Source organism: Penicillium oxalicum, chromosome III (genome assembly GCF_001723175.1).
Source record: "Penicillium oxalicum strain HP7-1 chromosome III, whole genome shotgun sequence".
Classification (NCBI taxonomy): Eukaryota; Fungi; Ascomycota; class Eurotiomycetes; order Eurotiales; family Aspergillaceae; genus Penicillium; species Penicillium oxalicum.
In genome coordinates, this window is record NC_064652.1 from 633,638 (window position 1) to 645,457 (window position 11,820).

The following is an 11,820-nucleotide window of genomic DNA, read 5'->3' on the forward strand; positions in this document are numbered from 1 at the left end:
AAAACCAGAAAATCAACTTGCGCAGATTTCATGACAAATCATGACAGAATTCGAGATCTTGAAATCATCGTTTGGAAAGTAGACGGTCGTCGAATCAGGAAATCCCCAGCATACGGGGTCACCCATGACGTCCGCATCCCGCGATCCTCAGATCTCCAAACCTGCATGCCACCAACATGATCTTGCGGTCCAGTCGCAGGCATGTCCTGCCCACCACAATCGCCACGGCCTGAAGAGACTGAGTCGAGTGACTATGGATCAGACTTCACACCTGATGAAGAGCAGCTGTTAGATGACTTATTCTCGAAAGCGGTCGCAGAACACGCGACGCAACGCGACCCTCGCGCCTCCACCCCCTCGTCAGCTCGCATCCTGCACGGGGAATCTGCGACACTAATTGATGCCACGCTCGCAAATCTAGACAATTTGCAGCCCACGACGATAGCGGCAATTGCAGCGGATATTGAAGATGCTCTCACGAGCCCGGGGGCTCGCCTTCCAAGGGTCCTGGGCCGGGAGAAGCCTGGCTCTCCGTGGAGGCGCTCTAGCCAGCAGTACTGGTCTAGGCCGACAAGTCCAAGAAATCCCACGGTGGAGGTCTCAAGCCAGAGATCAATCAACAGGGCCTCGCCTACTGGTATGAAGTCGTTTCTCTTCTTACGCAGAACAGTCCACGACTGTGTTTTCCGTCGCTGAAGAACATGCGTGGAACCGGTGAACGGAGACTAACACGGGGCATACCCGAAGCGTTTAGTAGAAAGTCCCGGATCACTTGAAGGGAGGCAACGCGAACGTGAACGCAGCGTAGCACGCGAGCTCGAGCGGATCAAAGATTCCCAGGTCGCACCTACGGCGGATTCGCGTACACCTGTGGAGCGATTTCGACGACCACCCAACAAGGCATTCTCAGTGACCGATCTTGTCTCTCCGGCTTGGTGCGAGTTGCAGTACTGGTACACATTGACCAAGCACGGGCGGAAGAGGAGGACACCGGCTATGAAGAAAGGCAGCGTCGTACACAAGACTCTTGAAGATGAGATCTACACGACCGTGCCTGTCGAACTCAAAACGAAAGAGGATGCCTGGGGGTTACGGATATGGAACGTGATACAGGGTCTGAGGATGCTGCGTGAATATGGCATTACTCGAGAGCTAGAGGTCTGGGGTATGGTCGATGGCGAGCTAGTCAACGGCGTCATTGACCAGCTGTCCTATGAATGCCCCGATTCCGAGCTCGAGGCCACCGCTGCCGGCTTCTACGAGGACACGGAAAAGTCCCGCGCGGCGTTGCCTGAATATCAAATGTCACTATCTGACTTTTTGCTTTCGTCATCTCAAGGCGGGAAGCGCATGTCTGATCTCGCACACCAAAATGATGAGCCAGCGGAATTGCCGTCCTCGAAAATCAGCTCCGCCTCCGTCTATTCATTGCCGCGGGTATACATGACAGATGTGAAAACAAAAGCCAATCCGTCGATTCCGACTGTGAAAAGCACGTCCTTTCGACCGACCTTACTTCAACTTCAGCTTTATTACCACATGCTCAACCGTCTGACCACGAGTGATGATGTTACTATGGAACTACTCGCTGAGCGGTATAATCTCGATCCAGAAAAGCCATTCACCGATACATTTATTTCCGAAGTCGGTGGCCTGAACGATCAGTTTTTCGATACCCTCTCGTCTCAGGAACTTGAGGCGGAGAATGCTCCCACCACCGAGGACCCGGCGCAAGTATCACCTGCATCTGGTCCCTCCCTCAAATCTCCAAATGCCAGCCAGGATTCCACCAGCATACTCCTGAACCATGGTACCCTCAGCCTTTTGTGGGCTCACATGAAAGAACAACTGCGATTCACCTTCATCCCAACATTTGCCGAGCATGAAGAGCCTGTTGCACCTTCAATACCATCTTTGGAGCAACCAGAGTTGCTTCAAGACTATCCGACTCTCCTTTCCCCCGTCCTTACAGCACGGTTCCTATCGTCAGTGCCGACAGCCGGGCTCGAATCACGCCTCTTAGGAAGCAGGTGCTTCCTCTTTGACCCGCAAAGCATGTCATCGTACTTGATCGACCAGATGGAGTGGTGGCGCGGCCAGCGCAGCCCACAGGGCGTTGGAATTGTAGATGCGTGGAAATGCCGAATCTGCGAGTTCCGAGATGAGTGTTCGTGGAGGCAGGAACGTGAACTGGACTATGCCAATCGGAATCGCAGACGAAGGACCAGTTCCTTGGCCGACGTGTGAGATGAAAATAAGCTCGGAGCAACTCAGAGTACATTTCTGATCATGATGATCATGGAAGCATAAGTGTGCACATAAACATCGGGAATACATCTGGAGTTCTTTTCCTTCTGAAATTGATCTGAACATGATAGCGGAATCGATTGATGTTTAGTAGGAGCTTGTCTGCTGGAATTACGCGAATGCTCGGCAGAGACGGAGGGATGAGCAGCTGAAAAAAAGCAGCATTGACAGGTCTGATGGACCTGAGAAATGGTCGGTGCAGCTCCCGTTGTTGACCAGCCTTCACTGCCTCATAGCCACTACGGAGCAGGAATTGACTGCCCTGGGTAATTAAGAGAATAAAATTTGGACGCAACCGTGAGCATTACCAAAAATAAACAAAAAATAAGCAAAAAAAGTCCATTGACCCCTTCTGCGTGATACTCGAGTTAAAAGGGATATTTTCGAAGTTCTTCCTCTTTCTCCAGATCCAGCCCTGCCTTGACTTGTTCCTCATGCTTCTGATCCAAATATTCTAACAAGACATCTGCATACTTCTCCTTCCCCTTGTACCTCGAGACATCATCCCCCCAGCTACGAATAGCAGAGGCCAATCGACCAGGAACGTAGGGCTCTTTCGCAATCTCCGTGACAGGTTCAAAGTATGTCCGAATAGTGAAAACCACCACTCCGGATCTTGGCAACCGTCTCAGCGACTGTCTCTCAGACCGGAAGTAATGATGCTCAATGGCTTTATTTTTCGCCGCTGTATTCCACGACACAGCCTCCGAATCCTCGGACCCGATACTATGCGACCAGGCTAGATCATCATCCACCTGGATGAAATAGTTGTTTCGCAGCACCGGCTCTTCAGGCTTGAGCCGACGGAAGAAGTTCATCATGCCGCGTTCGAGTTTCTCTCGGAATTGCGGGACATTGCCGGAGGTGTGAATCTCGGAGAGTGGCATGCCGAATTTGTCGCTGAGACGCCAGAAGCCCGAGAGGAGGATTGCACCTGCCAGGAGGTAGTATTCGCCGTCTGGGCGCTCCGCCATGATGGCGAGGTCGTCTTGGATCAAGCGTGCTGCGATGGCCATTGGGTCTTCGGGAAGAGGTCGTTGGGTGATGTCAAAGATTTCACCTGTCAGGGTATTGGTGATGCCTGTGGTAGTCTTTTGGAACATGGTTGGATATCGCTCTGGGAGATATTCACATCTGGTAGGATAAGAAACATCAGCGAGTGGCCAGGAGAAGAAAATATGTGGTAGAGAGCGAAAAGGGTCTCACAGCTCTTCAAGTAGCTCGATTGCCCCGTCCATCGCTTCCGGTGCAGTGCCGAAGCACTTCTCGCCTCGCTCTTCTATGCGTCTCTTCTTATCTGCATGATACTTGAGATAGTGATTATCCAGCTCTTTTGAAGCCGATGGGATTGAAGGTCAGCAATGGCGGTCTCTGTGAAGCCGAGTTCTTAATACCCGTGAAGGATTCCTTACCGATCCATTCATCCCACTTCATGCTTCGCAGCCCCATCGTGACGAAGTGTTTGCTAGAATGTGAAATCAGCGAATAAAGATACTTGAGATCTTTTCGATGGGAGACACCCACGGGCCATATCGAAAGGGTCTGTATGGAATTGGCTTGGAAGACTGAATGTCCCACCCTGGGTATGGGCTTGCTGGAGGTCTCTTGAAAGCTGATGGTTTCCATACTACTGGGCAACATAAACGTTAAGGGCACGAACGGAGCTGAGACGTGTGGAAGACACTTACCTCCCCATTCTCTGGCGGGTTTGTCTCGGTCGTTTCGTCTTGATGATGGTTTGTCGAGATCTGGAGTGCTCGATCTTTGGGTACCCCGGGTCAAAGACTTACATTTCTGCCATGCAAAGACTATGAGGCAGGCGCATAGGTTAAACATGATGAAAGACTTCACAAGATCTCGCAGTGGAAGACCTGCAAAAGAGAGCTCCTCAAATAGCAAATGGATTGTCATGGTTTTTTCTGCTCGCTGGGGACCGAGTAAAGCCAAGAACGAATAGAACCAAGTTTGATTTCGTCCTTAATTTGTCAAAGGCATCAGTGGACGTAACCCGGTCGAAGAACATACGATGTATTTCGTAAGACCTCCAGAAGATAAAACACCGACTCAGCCGAGAGCGTTCCAAAAGAATGTCACGCAAAGAAGGGAATGAAGCATAAAGGATGAATGACCTTCTATATGCCGGTTCAAACCCGTAAAGGATCACCAAAATAAGCCCAGTACGGTAGTAGACAAGATTCTCAGGCAGCCTCCAAGGAGAATGCTATCGACCAATCATGCCACACGGAGGCCCGGAAAAGAGGTCACGACCACATGGCAGAGGACTCTTTCTAGGCTACGAATCCGAAAAGGTGGACTTTCGACGGACGAGTGGATGATGAGAAAGTACTTTGTCCAGTTTGGAGGCATAGATTGTTGTTATCTCTGGTGTGGGGGATCCTTATCGTGCAGTTGACCGCAGGACTTGGCAGATTCAAGGGATCTTTTCTCCTAATCGAGTTTAGGGTTGGCACGCGAAGATCGGATATTCTGCATCGATGTGGAAGGCGAGTGCAGTTTGGTCTGGACGTTTGGTCATGACATCGTATCACCGCGTCAAGGCTAAAGACAGCCAGGAGTCGGCGATTGCAACGTGGGACACAGGAAAATTCCTCGCCAGGGTTCTCAAGTGAGATTGACAGTAGGTATGGAGTACGGGATACTTCGCTAATAGAAGCTACAGCTATCGGGGTGTTGGATGGTAGACATGGATTCTTAAGAATCCAAACATTGGACACATATTTTGAGGTTGCTTTTAACTCACAACCTATATTCGATGACATATGTACAAGGGAATCACAACGGGGATGGACTCCATTCCAGAACCTGAAACATCGGAAACGTTTCATTCACGTTAGACGCGCTCCTCACTCCCTCGACGCTGTAAGAGACAGTATTGCCCATACCGACGACGGATTTTTTCTGGTACTATGGGAAGGTTTGGAAGCCAAATGAGCCTTCCCACCAGACTCGTCTGAGAGGCGTCCAGGAATTTCTCACAGGATAAGACATCCCAGTGTGCCTTGTCCTGGACGTAGTCTGGCTCTAACTCGGTGGGTTTCCTACCAGGAAACGAGCTGTCAACAAGGAAGGAGCACTGCGAGATGTCGACCTGTTATTGCAGATAAGTATGAAGAAAGCGGCAAGACAGGAGGAAAGAGACTCACATATTTACTAGGATCTTCGATATTGAGGTCGTTCATGCCCGAGGGGATCTGTGACCCCCCCCCGACACGACCAGCAAGATCTGTTGCCTCGGGAAATTCACCAGGCAACAAGCCCTGAAACTCGCTTCGAATGAACTTCGCACGCATGTTTTGTGGCAGAAGGTAAGAGGAAGGAAAGCGATACCATTCCTTGCCGAGGCATACATATGCCCCCTCGCGAGCAGTGCCCAATCGCTGCAAGGGCTCAAGAACGTTCAAGGGTGCACTGTATGCAGTAACCATTCCAAGAGTACGGAGCATCCCAGCATTAATGGCCAACAAAATCATAGCAAGCACGGCGCCCAACTTCAACTTGGCCGGTACGCGCCTCATCACACCCTGTGGGTCTCCGGATCCAATCAAGGTTAATGCCAAATGAAAGGCAAGGGCAGCATTGAGCGCCAGGAAAGGGTATGCCGGATACATAAACCGTTCCTCCTTGTGTGGTTGAATGGTGAATATGGCAAACCACATATAGAACGGGGTCACCAAGGCGATCGAGCGAATGAGTGTTGGGAAGAATTTGTCTTTGTGGCGGAGGACGGCCTGGAGCAGAACAAGCGGCGCGGACAACATGGCGAGAAGGAACCACACATTGAAATTCAGTAGAAGATTTCGCATGTAGAATGTCCACGGTTCAACACCAAAAATCTCGGGCCCTCTGCCCTGCCCTCCAAATATGTTGTATGCGACGATATTCCAAGGCACCAGGGCGATTTTTCGGAAGAAGACGTAATCGACTGCTACCTCGAGAGCCTGCGGATAGTTGCTGAATTAGCCATGATTTATGAATACGGAGACCCTGAGCGAGACTGACCAAGATCGCGAGACATCGAAGACCACCGTCGACTACAGAGACCACAAATGGCCACAGCTTTTGTGAGATAACACTCAGAATCAGCTCCTCAAGTAGGAGAGGAACCATGAGAGCGCCTGCGAACGGCCATCCAACGATTGAACCAAGCCCGAACCACATGATTCCCTGCGCAGTCTTGTGGCTATCTCTCAAGTCCAGGAATGCGCTCAATCCAAGCATGCCAGTATACATGGTGAATGTTGATGGAAGGAAAGCGGTTGACGCATGGAATATGCCAGGACTGAACAAGGCGATGAGGATAAACAACAGGCCGATACGAGGATTCAAAGTCCGGCAGATCGAGGAGTAGAGTCGCGTCTGGCAAGCAGCACAGAAGACAGCGAGACCACAGCGAATAAAGTAGAACTCAGCTGCCTTTGTGGGAACGATCAAGGAGCCCAGCTTGCCGATTGCTGCGTGGAGAGACACGTACAGCCAGCTTCGGATTGAGTACACCGGCGAATATTCCCATGTCTGCAATCCGTATCCATGGGAGATATAATGGGTAGGCTCCCAAAAGTTGAAGACTTCATCACAGTCTTGAATCGGTGAATACAGCGCAGCAAGGCCATTCACAATCAAACACAGGTAGAGAGTGGCATTGAGAGGAAGATAGAAAGGTGGACGTGGGGGGCTAATCGGGATCGATCAATTCTATCAGTCAGTCTCTGAAACTTTCTCAAGAGCATCCTATGGGATATACACACCGTGTAGCTGGTCGAGGAGCAGATGATTCCACCTGCGCCCTGTCCGATTGCCCTGCCATTCTGGTCTTAAGATTGTCGGAGCCAGCCAAAGCATCCCGTCCATTTTCCGTGATGGATCTGACGGCATGGCACCGATTAGATAAGTGATAAGATACCGATAAGATAGGAGATTAAAAAAAAAACTGGCGACCGCCCGGAGCAAATGTCTAATCCGTTGAAGAGATAGAATTTATAGCTCTTTCCCTCTCTTTGCGTTCAATTGATTTTCGTCACAACGATCTGAGGTGGCATTATAGTTCCACCTTTTGTCATAAGGATGAGTGAATCTCAGAAATTGTCAGTGGATACTGTGCCGGAGACTGAGTCCTCTCCGGCCACAAGACCCTCTGGTAGCGACCTTGACAACGCCCAGATGGAGACGGGGGCTGCACCAACCTCGACGGAACCCAGTCAAGAGCAATTATCGTCAGTGAAGGATGAAATGACCCAACCGAGTACTTCCATTCCTGGACTGGGTAGCATCACTACCTCAGCCCAGGGAGACACACCTGAAAGCTCAGCCTTACCCGCCGAACCTCAGTCACAAACCTCTCACGCACAACCAGAGCCACAGGCGCAGATCGAGAATGCTACTACGGAGTCCCCTCACGCGAGCGCAGAGGCCAATGTCCACCAAGAAAGTGCTGGTGCGGATGCCATGGAAGTCGACCCCAATCCTTCATCTACCGAGGCGGTAGCCAGCCAGCAGGACAACGAAATGGAGGAAGAGGAGGACGAACATCCCGAATGGGAGGTTGACTCTGATCCGTACGAGTCTTCATCCGACAGTTCTACATCCTCTGATTCATCCGACAGTGACGACGAGGACTACCCTATACTGAGCCCCGAGGAACAGGCCCGGATTCTGATGCTCGCCGAGGGGGGGTCTGACGATGAAGGAAATGATAAAGGCAAATCTGGCGGCAAGATTCGCTCCACCAATGAGGTTGATGAGGATGTCCTGCCGATTCCAGAGGTTGAGATCACGCCTGACATGAAGATTGTGTTGCTGGGCAAGGTCCAGACCGCGATCGAGAACGCAGTCCTGATCGAAGCGAACACCTCCGGTGAGTACCAAGTCCTTGAATCCGGGTCATTGCTGTGCTCCGAAGATCGCAAGGTGTTGGGAGTGGTCTCAGAAACTCTGGGCCGAGTGGAGAACCCCTTGTACACGGTCATGTACAAGACCGCGGAAGAAGCACATGAGAAAGGCATGGTTAAGGATTTGCCCGTCTACTATGTCGAGCAACACTCCACTTTTGTGTTCACGCAGCCCCTGAAGGGTCTGAAGGGTAGTGATGCGTCAAACTTTCACGATGAGGAGGTCGCCGAAGACGAAGTCGAGTTCTCGGATGACGAAGCAGAAGCCGAGTACAAGCGCAGATTGAAGCAGAAGCGTCAAGAGCGAAAAGGCAATAGCGAGGGCGGTGCTGCTCGTGGGAAAAAGGGACCTCCTGGTCCCTCGAAGTTGAGCCACAATGAGCTTAATTATGATGATAATGGCACAGCTGAAGAAGGCTATACTCCACTCGCCCGTCCGACAAATTTGCATGAGATGATGGGTGTTCGCGAGGCGCCCGTGGAAGGCACTGAACGTGGAGGACCCAGTTTCCGCGGTGCTCGTGGGCGAGGTCGAGGCTCTGATCGGGGCGGTCGTGGAGGACGTGGTAGGGGTGGCGCTGGCCGCGGAGGTTCCTGGGAAAGAGATCAGGATCAGCGAGCTCACCACCAGCAGAATGGCAACGCCTCACAGTACGGACAGCCAACAGCAGCTCCTCAAACCCAGCCCCCTGCGCCGTACGGGCAGCCTGGATTTCAGCAACAGCAGCCATACGGCTTGCCACAGGCATTTGCCGCCTATCCGCAGTATCCGCAACACCAGCAGCAGGTTCCTCAGTTCGGTCAGGGCCAGGCGCCATCGCCATTCCCCTTCCAGTTCCCTTTCCAGCAACCGTTTGCGCAGGCGTCACCTTTCCCAGGATTCCCTCCAGGTGCTCATATCAACCCGCTTTTCTTGGCCGCATTGCAACAGCAACAGCAGCAGCAGCAATATCAACAGCCCCAGCAAGCTCCTCAAGCCTCGGGTCAGCCACAGGCGCAGAATCCCCCAGCGATGAACTTTGACCAAGTGAAAGCTCAGTTGGATCTCTTGCGACAGCTGAGCAATGGAAATCAAGGACCACCTTCTTGATGGATGACTTTCGTCTGATCTACAGTCATGATTCAAAAGTTACTATTGATGTCAACAGAATTTGCATTCACTCGGAGTTTTATGTGATGTGCTTGGGCTCGTTTTTTTGTGGAGTGCAGTTTTCATACGAATGGTGGAAGTAACTATTTCCATGGGAGGATTGTATATGTACCACGGAAGCAAAAATGTGTGATGGTGGAATTCGAAGACGCCTCAAGGCCTCGTAAGCAGTCTCTCGATCTACATCCTACGTAGATGCCTCTTTTGGTTTCCATCTCTTCCAAGGACCTAAAAAACTAGCTTTCATTGTAAGATGCACGGAATTTTCAAGGTTGGTCATTCGATCGATAACAGAACGTATATTCTGTGAACCCTCATTTCATCGCGACATACTTCAATCGATACAAGTAAAGATGTTCAGTTGCGGGTAACAGCATACTCGGACTGTCGCTGATACAGATGGTTCGCTCACTTGGTCCAAAGAATAGTGTCGATTTAGAAAAAACCTGTAGAGCGGTAGGTGATTAATGGCTGGAGAAGGACATTTAAATTGGTTGTATGTACATGCTCGCTTGCTAAAAATATGAAAATGCGTAGGCCTTCCAAACCTATCCTGCGTGTGCATATGAAGTCACTGGGCCACCAACATTTCAGTTGCTTTCTGGAAATACAGCATAATCGTTGACTCGCGGCGCTTAGAACTCGGACGGCTTGGCACTCTTGGCTAGCGTCCAGAAGTTCTCCATTTTCGACCGAGTCAGGACATCCTTGGCAGCTGAATCTGTCTCGCAAATTCTTGCGCCCAGCCATTTCCTAAACACTCGAGTTTTCGCTTGTCCTTCCCAGAGGAGCGTGCAAGTATTGTTACCAAAATCTCGAGGTTCACCGTTCTCATCCTCTGTAGAGAGCCAGATAGGTTGACCTTCATCTTTGTTGTTAACAACGGATGTGCTTGGACCGGGATTATCGGACCAGTCAATGCGATTGAGCATCAGTTTTCGGTAGTTGTTGATTGAATGCTTGCCGCCTTCGACGATAACCAGGTTGAGTTTGGGATGCATAACACAAATCCCAGTTAAAGCATTCTGCTCGGCGTTCTTGCCGATCTTGAAACGATTTCGACCGCTCGCAAGGCTGTCAATTCTGTACACGGACACGTAGATGCCCAGTTCCGCGTCCTTCTCTTGCTGCGCGGCTAGCTTTTCACGTCGCTGTTCTTTAGTCAGCTTGCGCTCCTCATTCATCATCTCATGCGCCTCCTTGCGCTCCGCAATCTCTCTGTTGACACGGGCTTCCACGGCCGTGGGGTCCTTGACCGCCTGTTCACCGAGCACCCGCATGAGGTTGGATTTCTTGACTTTGGGAGCTGGTGCCGGTTCCAAGCCGAGCCGAATCTTCGCCTGCTGCTCCTTCAAATTTGCCATGCGACGCTGGCGGCGAATTTTCGCTTGTTCCTTCGGCGTCAAATGCATGGGTTTCTGCGCTGGCATGTGCTTCTCCTGAGGCGGCTCCAAGAGAATGGGATGCTGAACGTAGCGGGTGATGATAGTGTCGCTGGTATCGATCTTCAAGTTTGCTGGATCTTCAATGGCAGAGTAGTCGCCGCCGTTGACCAAACCTTCATCCCACCACTCTATCGCTGGTGGCGCAGGTACCAGATATGCTTTTTCCAGATCTATGTCCTCATCGATCCCTGCCTGTCTAGCCTTCTCCGCAATGCGCTTCTTCATGGCCTCCAGTTGCGCCTGCCGTCGGAGCGCCGCGGCCTGTTGAATGTATTTCCCTTTCTCATTGAAAATCAGCTGCCGCGATTGCCGTGGCTTTGCGACTGTTGCCTTCGGACCAAGACTGGGATCGAAATACGGTTGGTTTTTGATTTCATCAATGGACGGGCCGGACAGATCAAGCTGCTTGTTTGGGTCCAATCGTCGATGGCCGCTCTTTTGCTGCTGTCGGTCCTTTGCACCGCGGAAGCTGGGCGTCGTGTCTGCGAGTAGGGCTGGGTGGAGGCCAACATCCAGGCCACCGCGGGCCTTTGAGAGACCCTCGTCATCACGCACTGGAGGTTGATAGGATGGAGCAGGAGCGGCTGTTCGTTGCTGAGATGATGCTGCACTAGCTCGGCTTGTAGCAGCTGCTACCCTTGCTTTCATCTGTTCCAACTTGGACATCGCAGGGCTCACTGCCGGAGGTGGAGGGCTGGGACTAGATGCGGAGGGCGGTGCGCCGCCGAGATTTGCTTGCAGTCGTGCACGAACAGCTTCAGCTCTGGCCTTTGCCTCCGCGACCATCTTTGCAATGTCGGGCTTGCCAGGCACCGGACCTCCCTGACCTGGCGCGGGAGATCCATTGTTGGACCGAGTTCGTTTCTGAGCGCCGGTGCCGTCATCCTCAGGATGAGGTCGTTTCAAACCACTCACTGAGTGATCAGCCATCGGATATTTTGTCAGAAGATTGTCATGCAATATAGGAGAATGCGTTGTGTTGAAAAAGTCAATTTCAAGACAGCCGAATCCA

At 51.5% G+C, this 11,820-nt stretch overlaps 5 protein-coding genes across 5 annotated transcripts; 2 read left to right on the forward strand and 3 right to left on the reverse strand.

Moving 5' to 3' along the window:
* Positions 1–201: 201 nt before the first annotated feature.
* On the forward strand, positions 202–2,247 carry POX_c03704 (uncharacterized protein; the record flags this gene model as incomplete). The annotated part of the gene is made up of 2 exons (XM_050112594.1): positions 202–637; positions 755–2,247. 2 exons carry the CDS (start codon positions 202–204, stop codon positions 2,245–2,247), a joined length of 1,929 nt encoding a protein of 642 aa, XP_049970150.1.
* A 428-nt stretch (positions 2,248–2,675) lies between these two features.
* POX_c03705 (uncharacterized protein) lies at positions 2,676–4,218 on the reverse strand (the record flags this gene model as incomplete). Its single annotated transcript, XM_050112595.1, has 5 exons — positions 2,676–3,441; positions 3,514–3,637; positions 3,720–3,772; positions 3,832–3,937; positions 3,996–4,218. 5 exons carry the CDS (start codon positions 4,216–4,218, stop codon positions 2,676–2,678), a joined length of 1,272 nt encoding a protein of 423 aa, XP_049970151.1.
* A 940-nt stretch (positions 4,219–5,158) lies between these two features.
* Positions 5,159–7,132, reverse strand: POX_c03706 (uncharacterized protein; the record flags this gene model as incomplete). Its single annotated transcript, XM_050112596.1, has 4 exons — positions 5,159–5,416; positions 5,472–6,266; positions 6,328–7,000; positions 7,074–7,132. 4 exons carry the CDS (start codon positions 7,130–7,132, stop codon positions 5,159–5,161), a joined length of 1,785 nt encoding a protein of 594 aa, XP_049970152.1.
* A 257-nt stretch (positions 7,133–7,389) lies between these two features.
* POX_c03707 (uncharacterized protein) lies at positions 7,390–9,303 on the forward strand (the record flags this gene model as incomplete). Its single annotated transcript, XM_050112597.1, has 1 exon — positions 7,390–9,303. One exon carries the CDS (start codon positions 7,390–7,392, stop codon positions 9,301–9,303), a length of 1,914 nt encoding a protein of 637 aa, XP_049970153.1.
* A 695-nt stretch (positions 9,304–9,998) lies between these two features.
* Positions 9,999–11,738, reverse strand: POX_c03708 (uncharacterized protein; the record flags this gene model as incomplete). The annotated part of the gene is made up of 1 exon (XM_050112598.1): positions 9,999–11,738. One exon carries the CDS (start codon positions 11,736–11,738, stop codon positions 9,999–10,001), a length of 1,740 nt encoding a protein of 579 aa, XP_049970154.1.
* Positions 11,739–11,820: the final 82 nt, after the last annotated feature.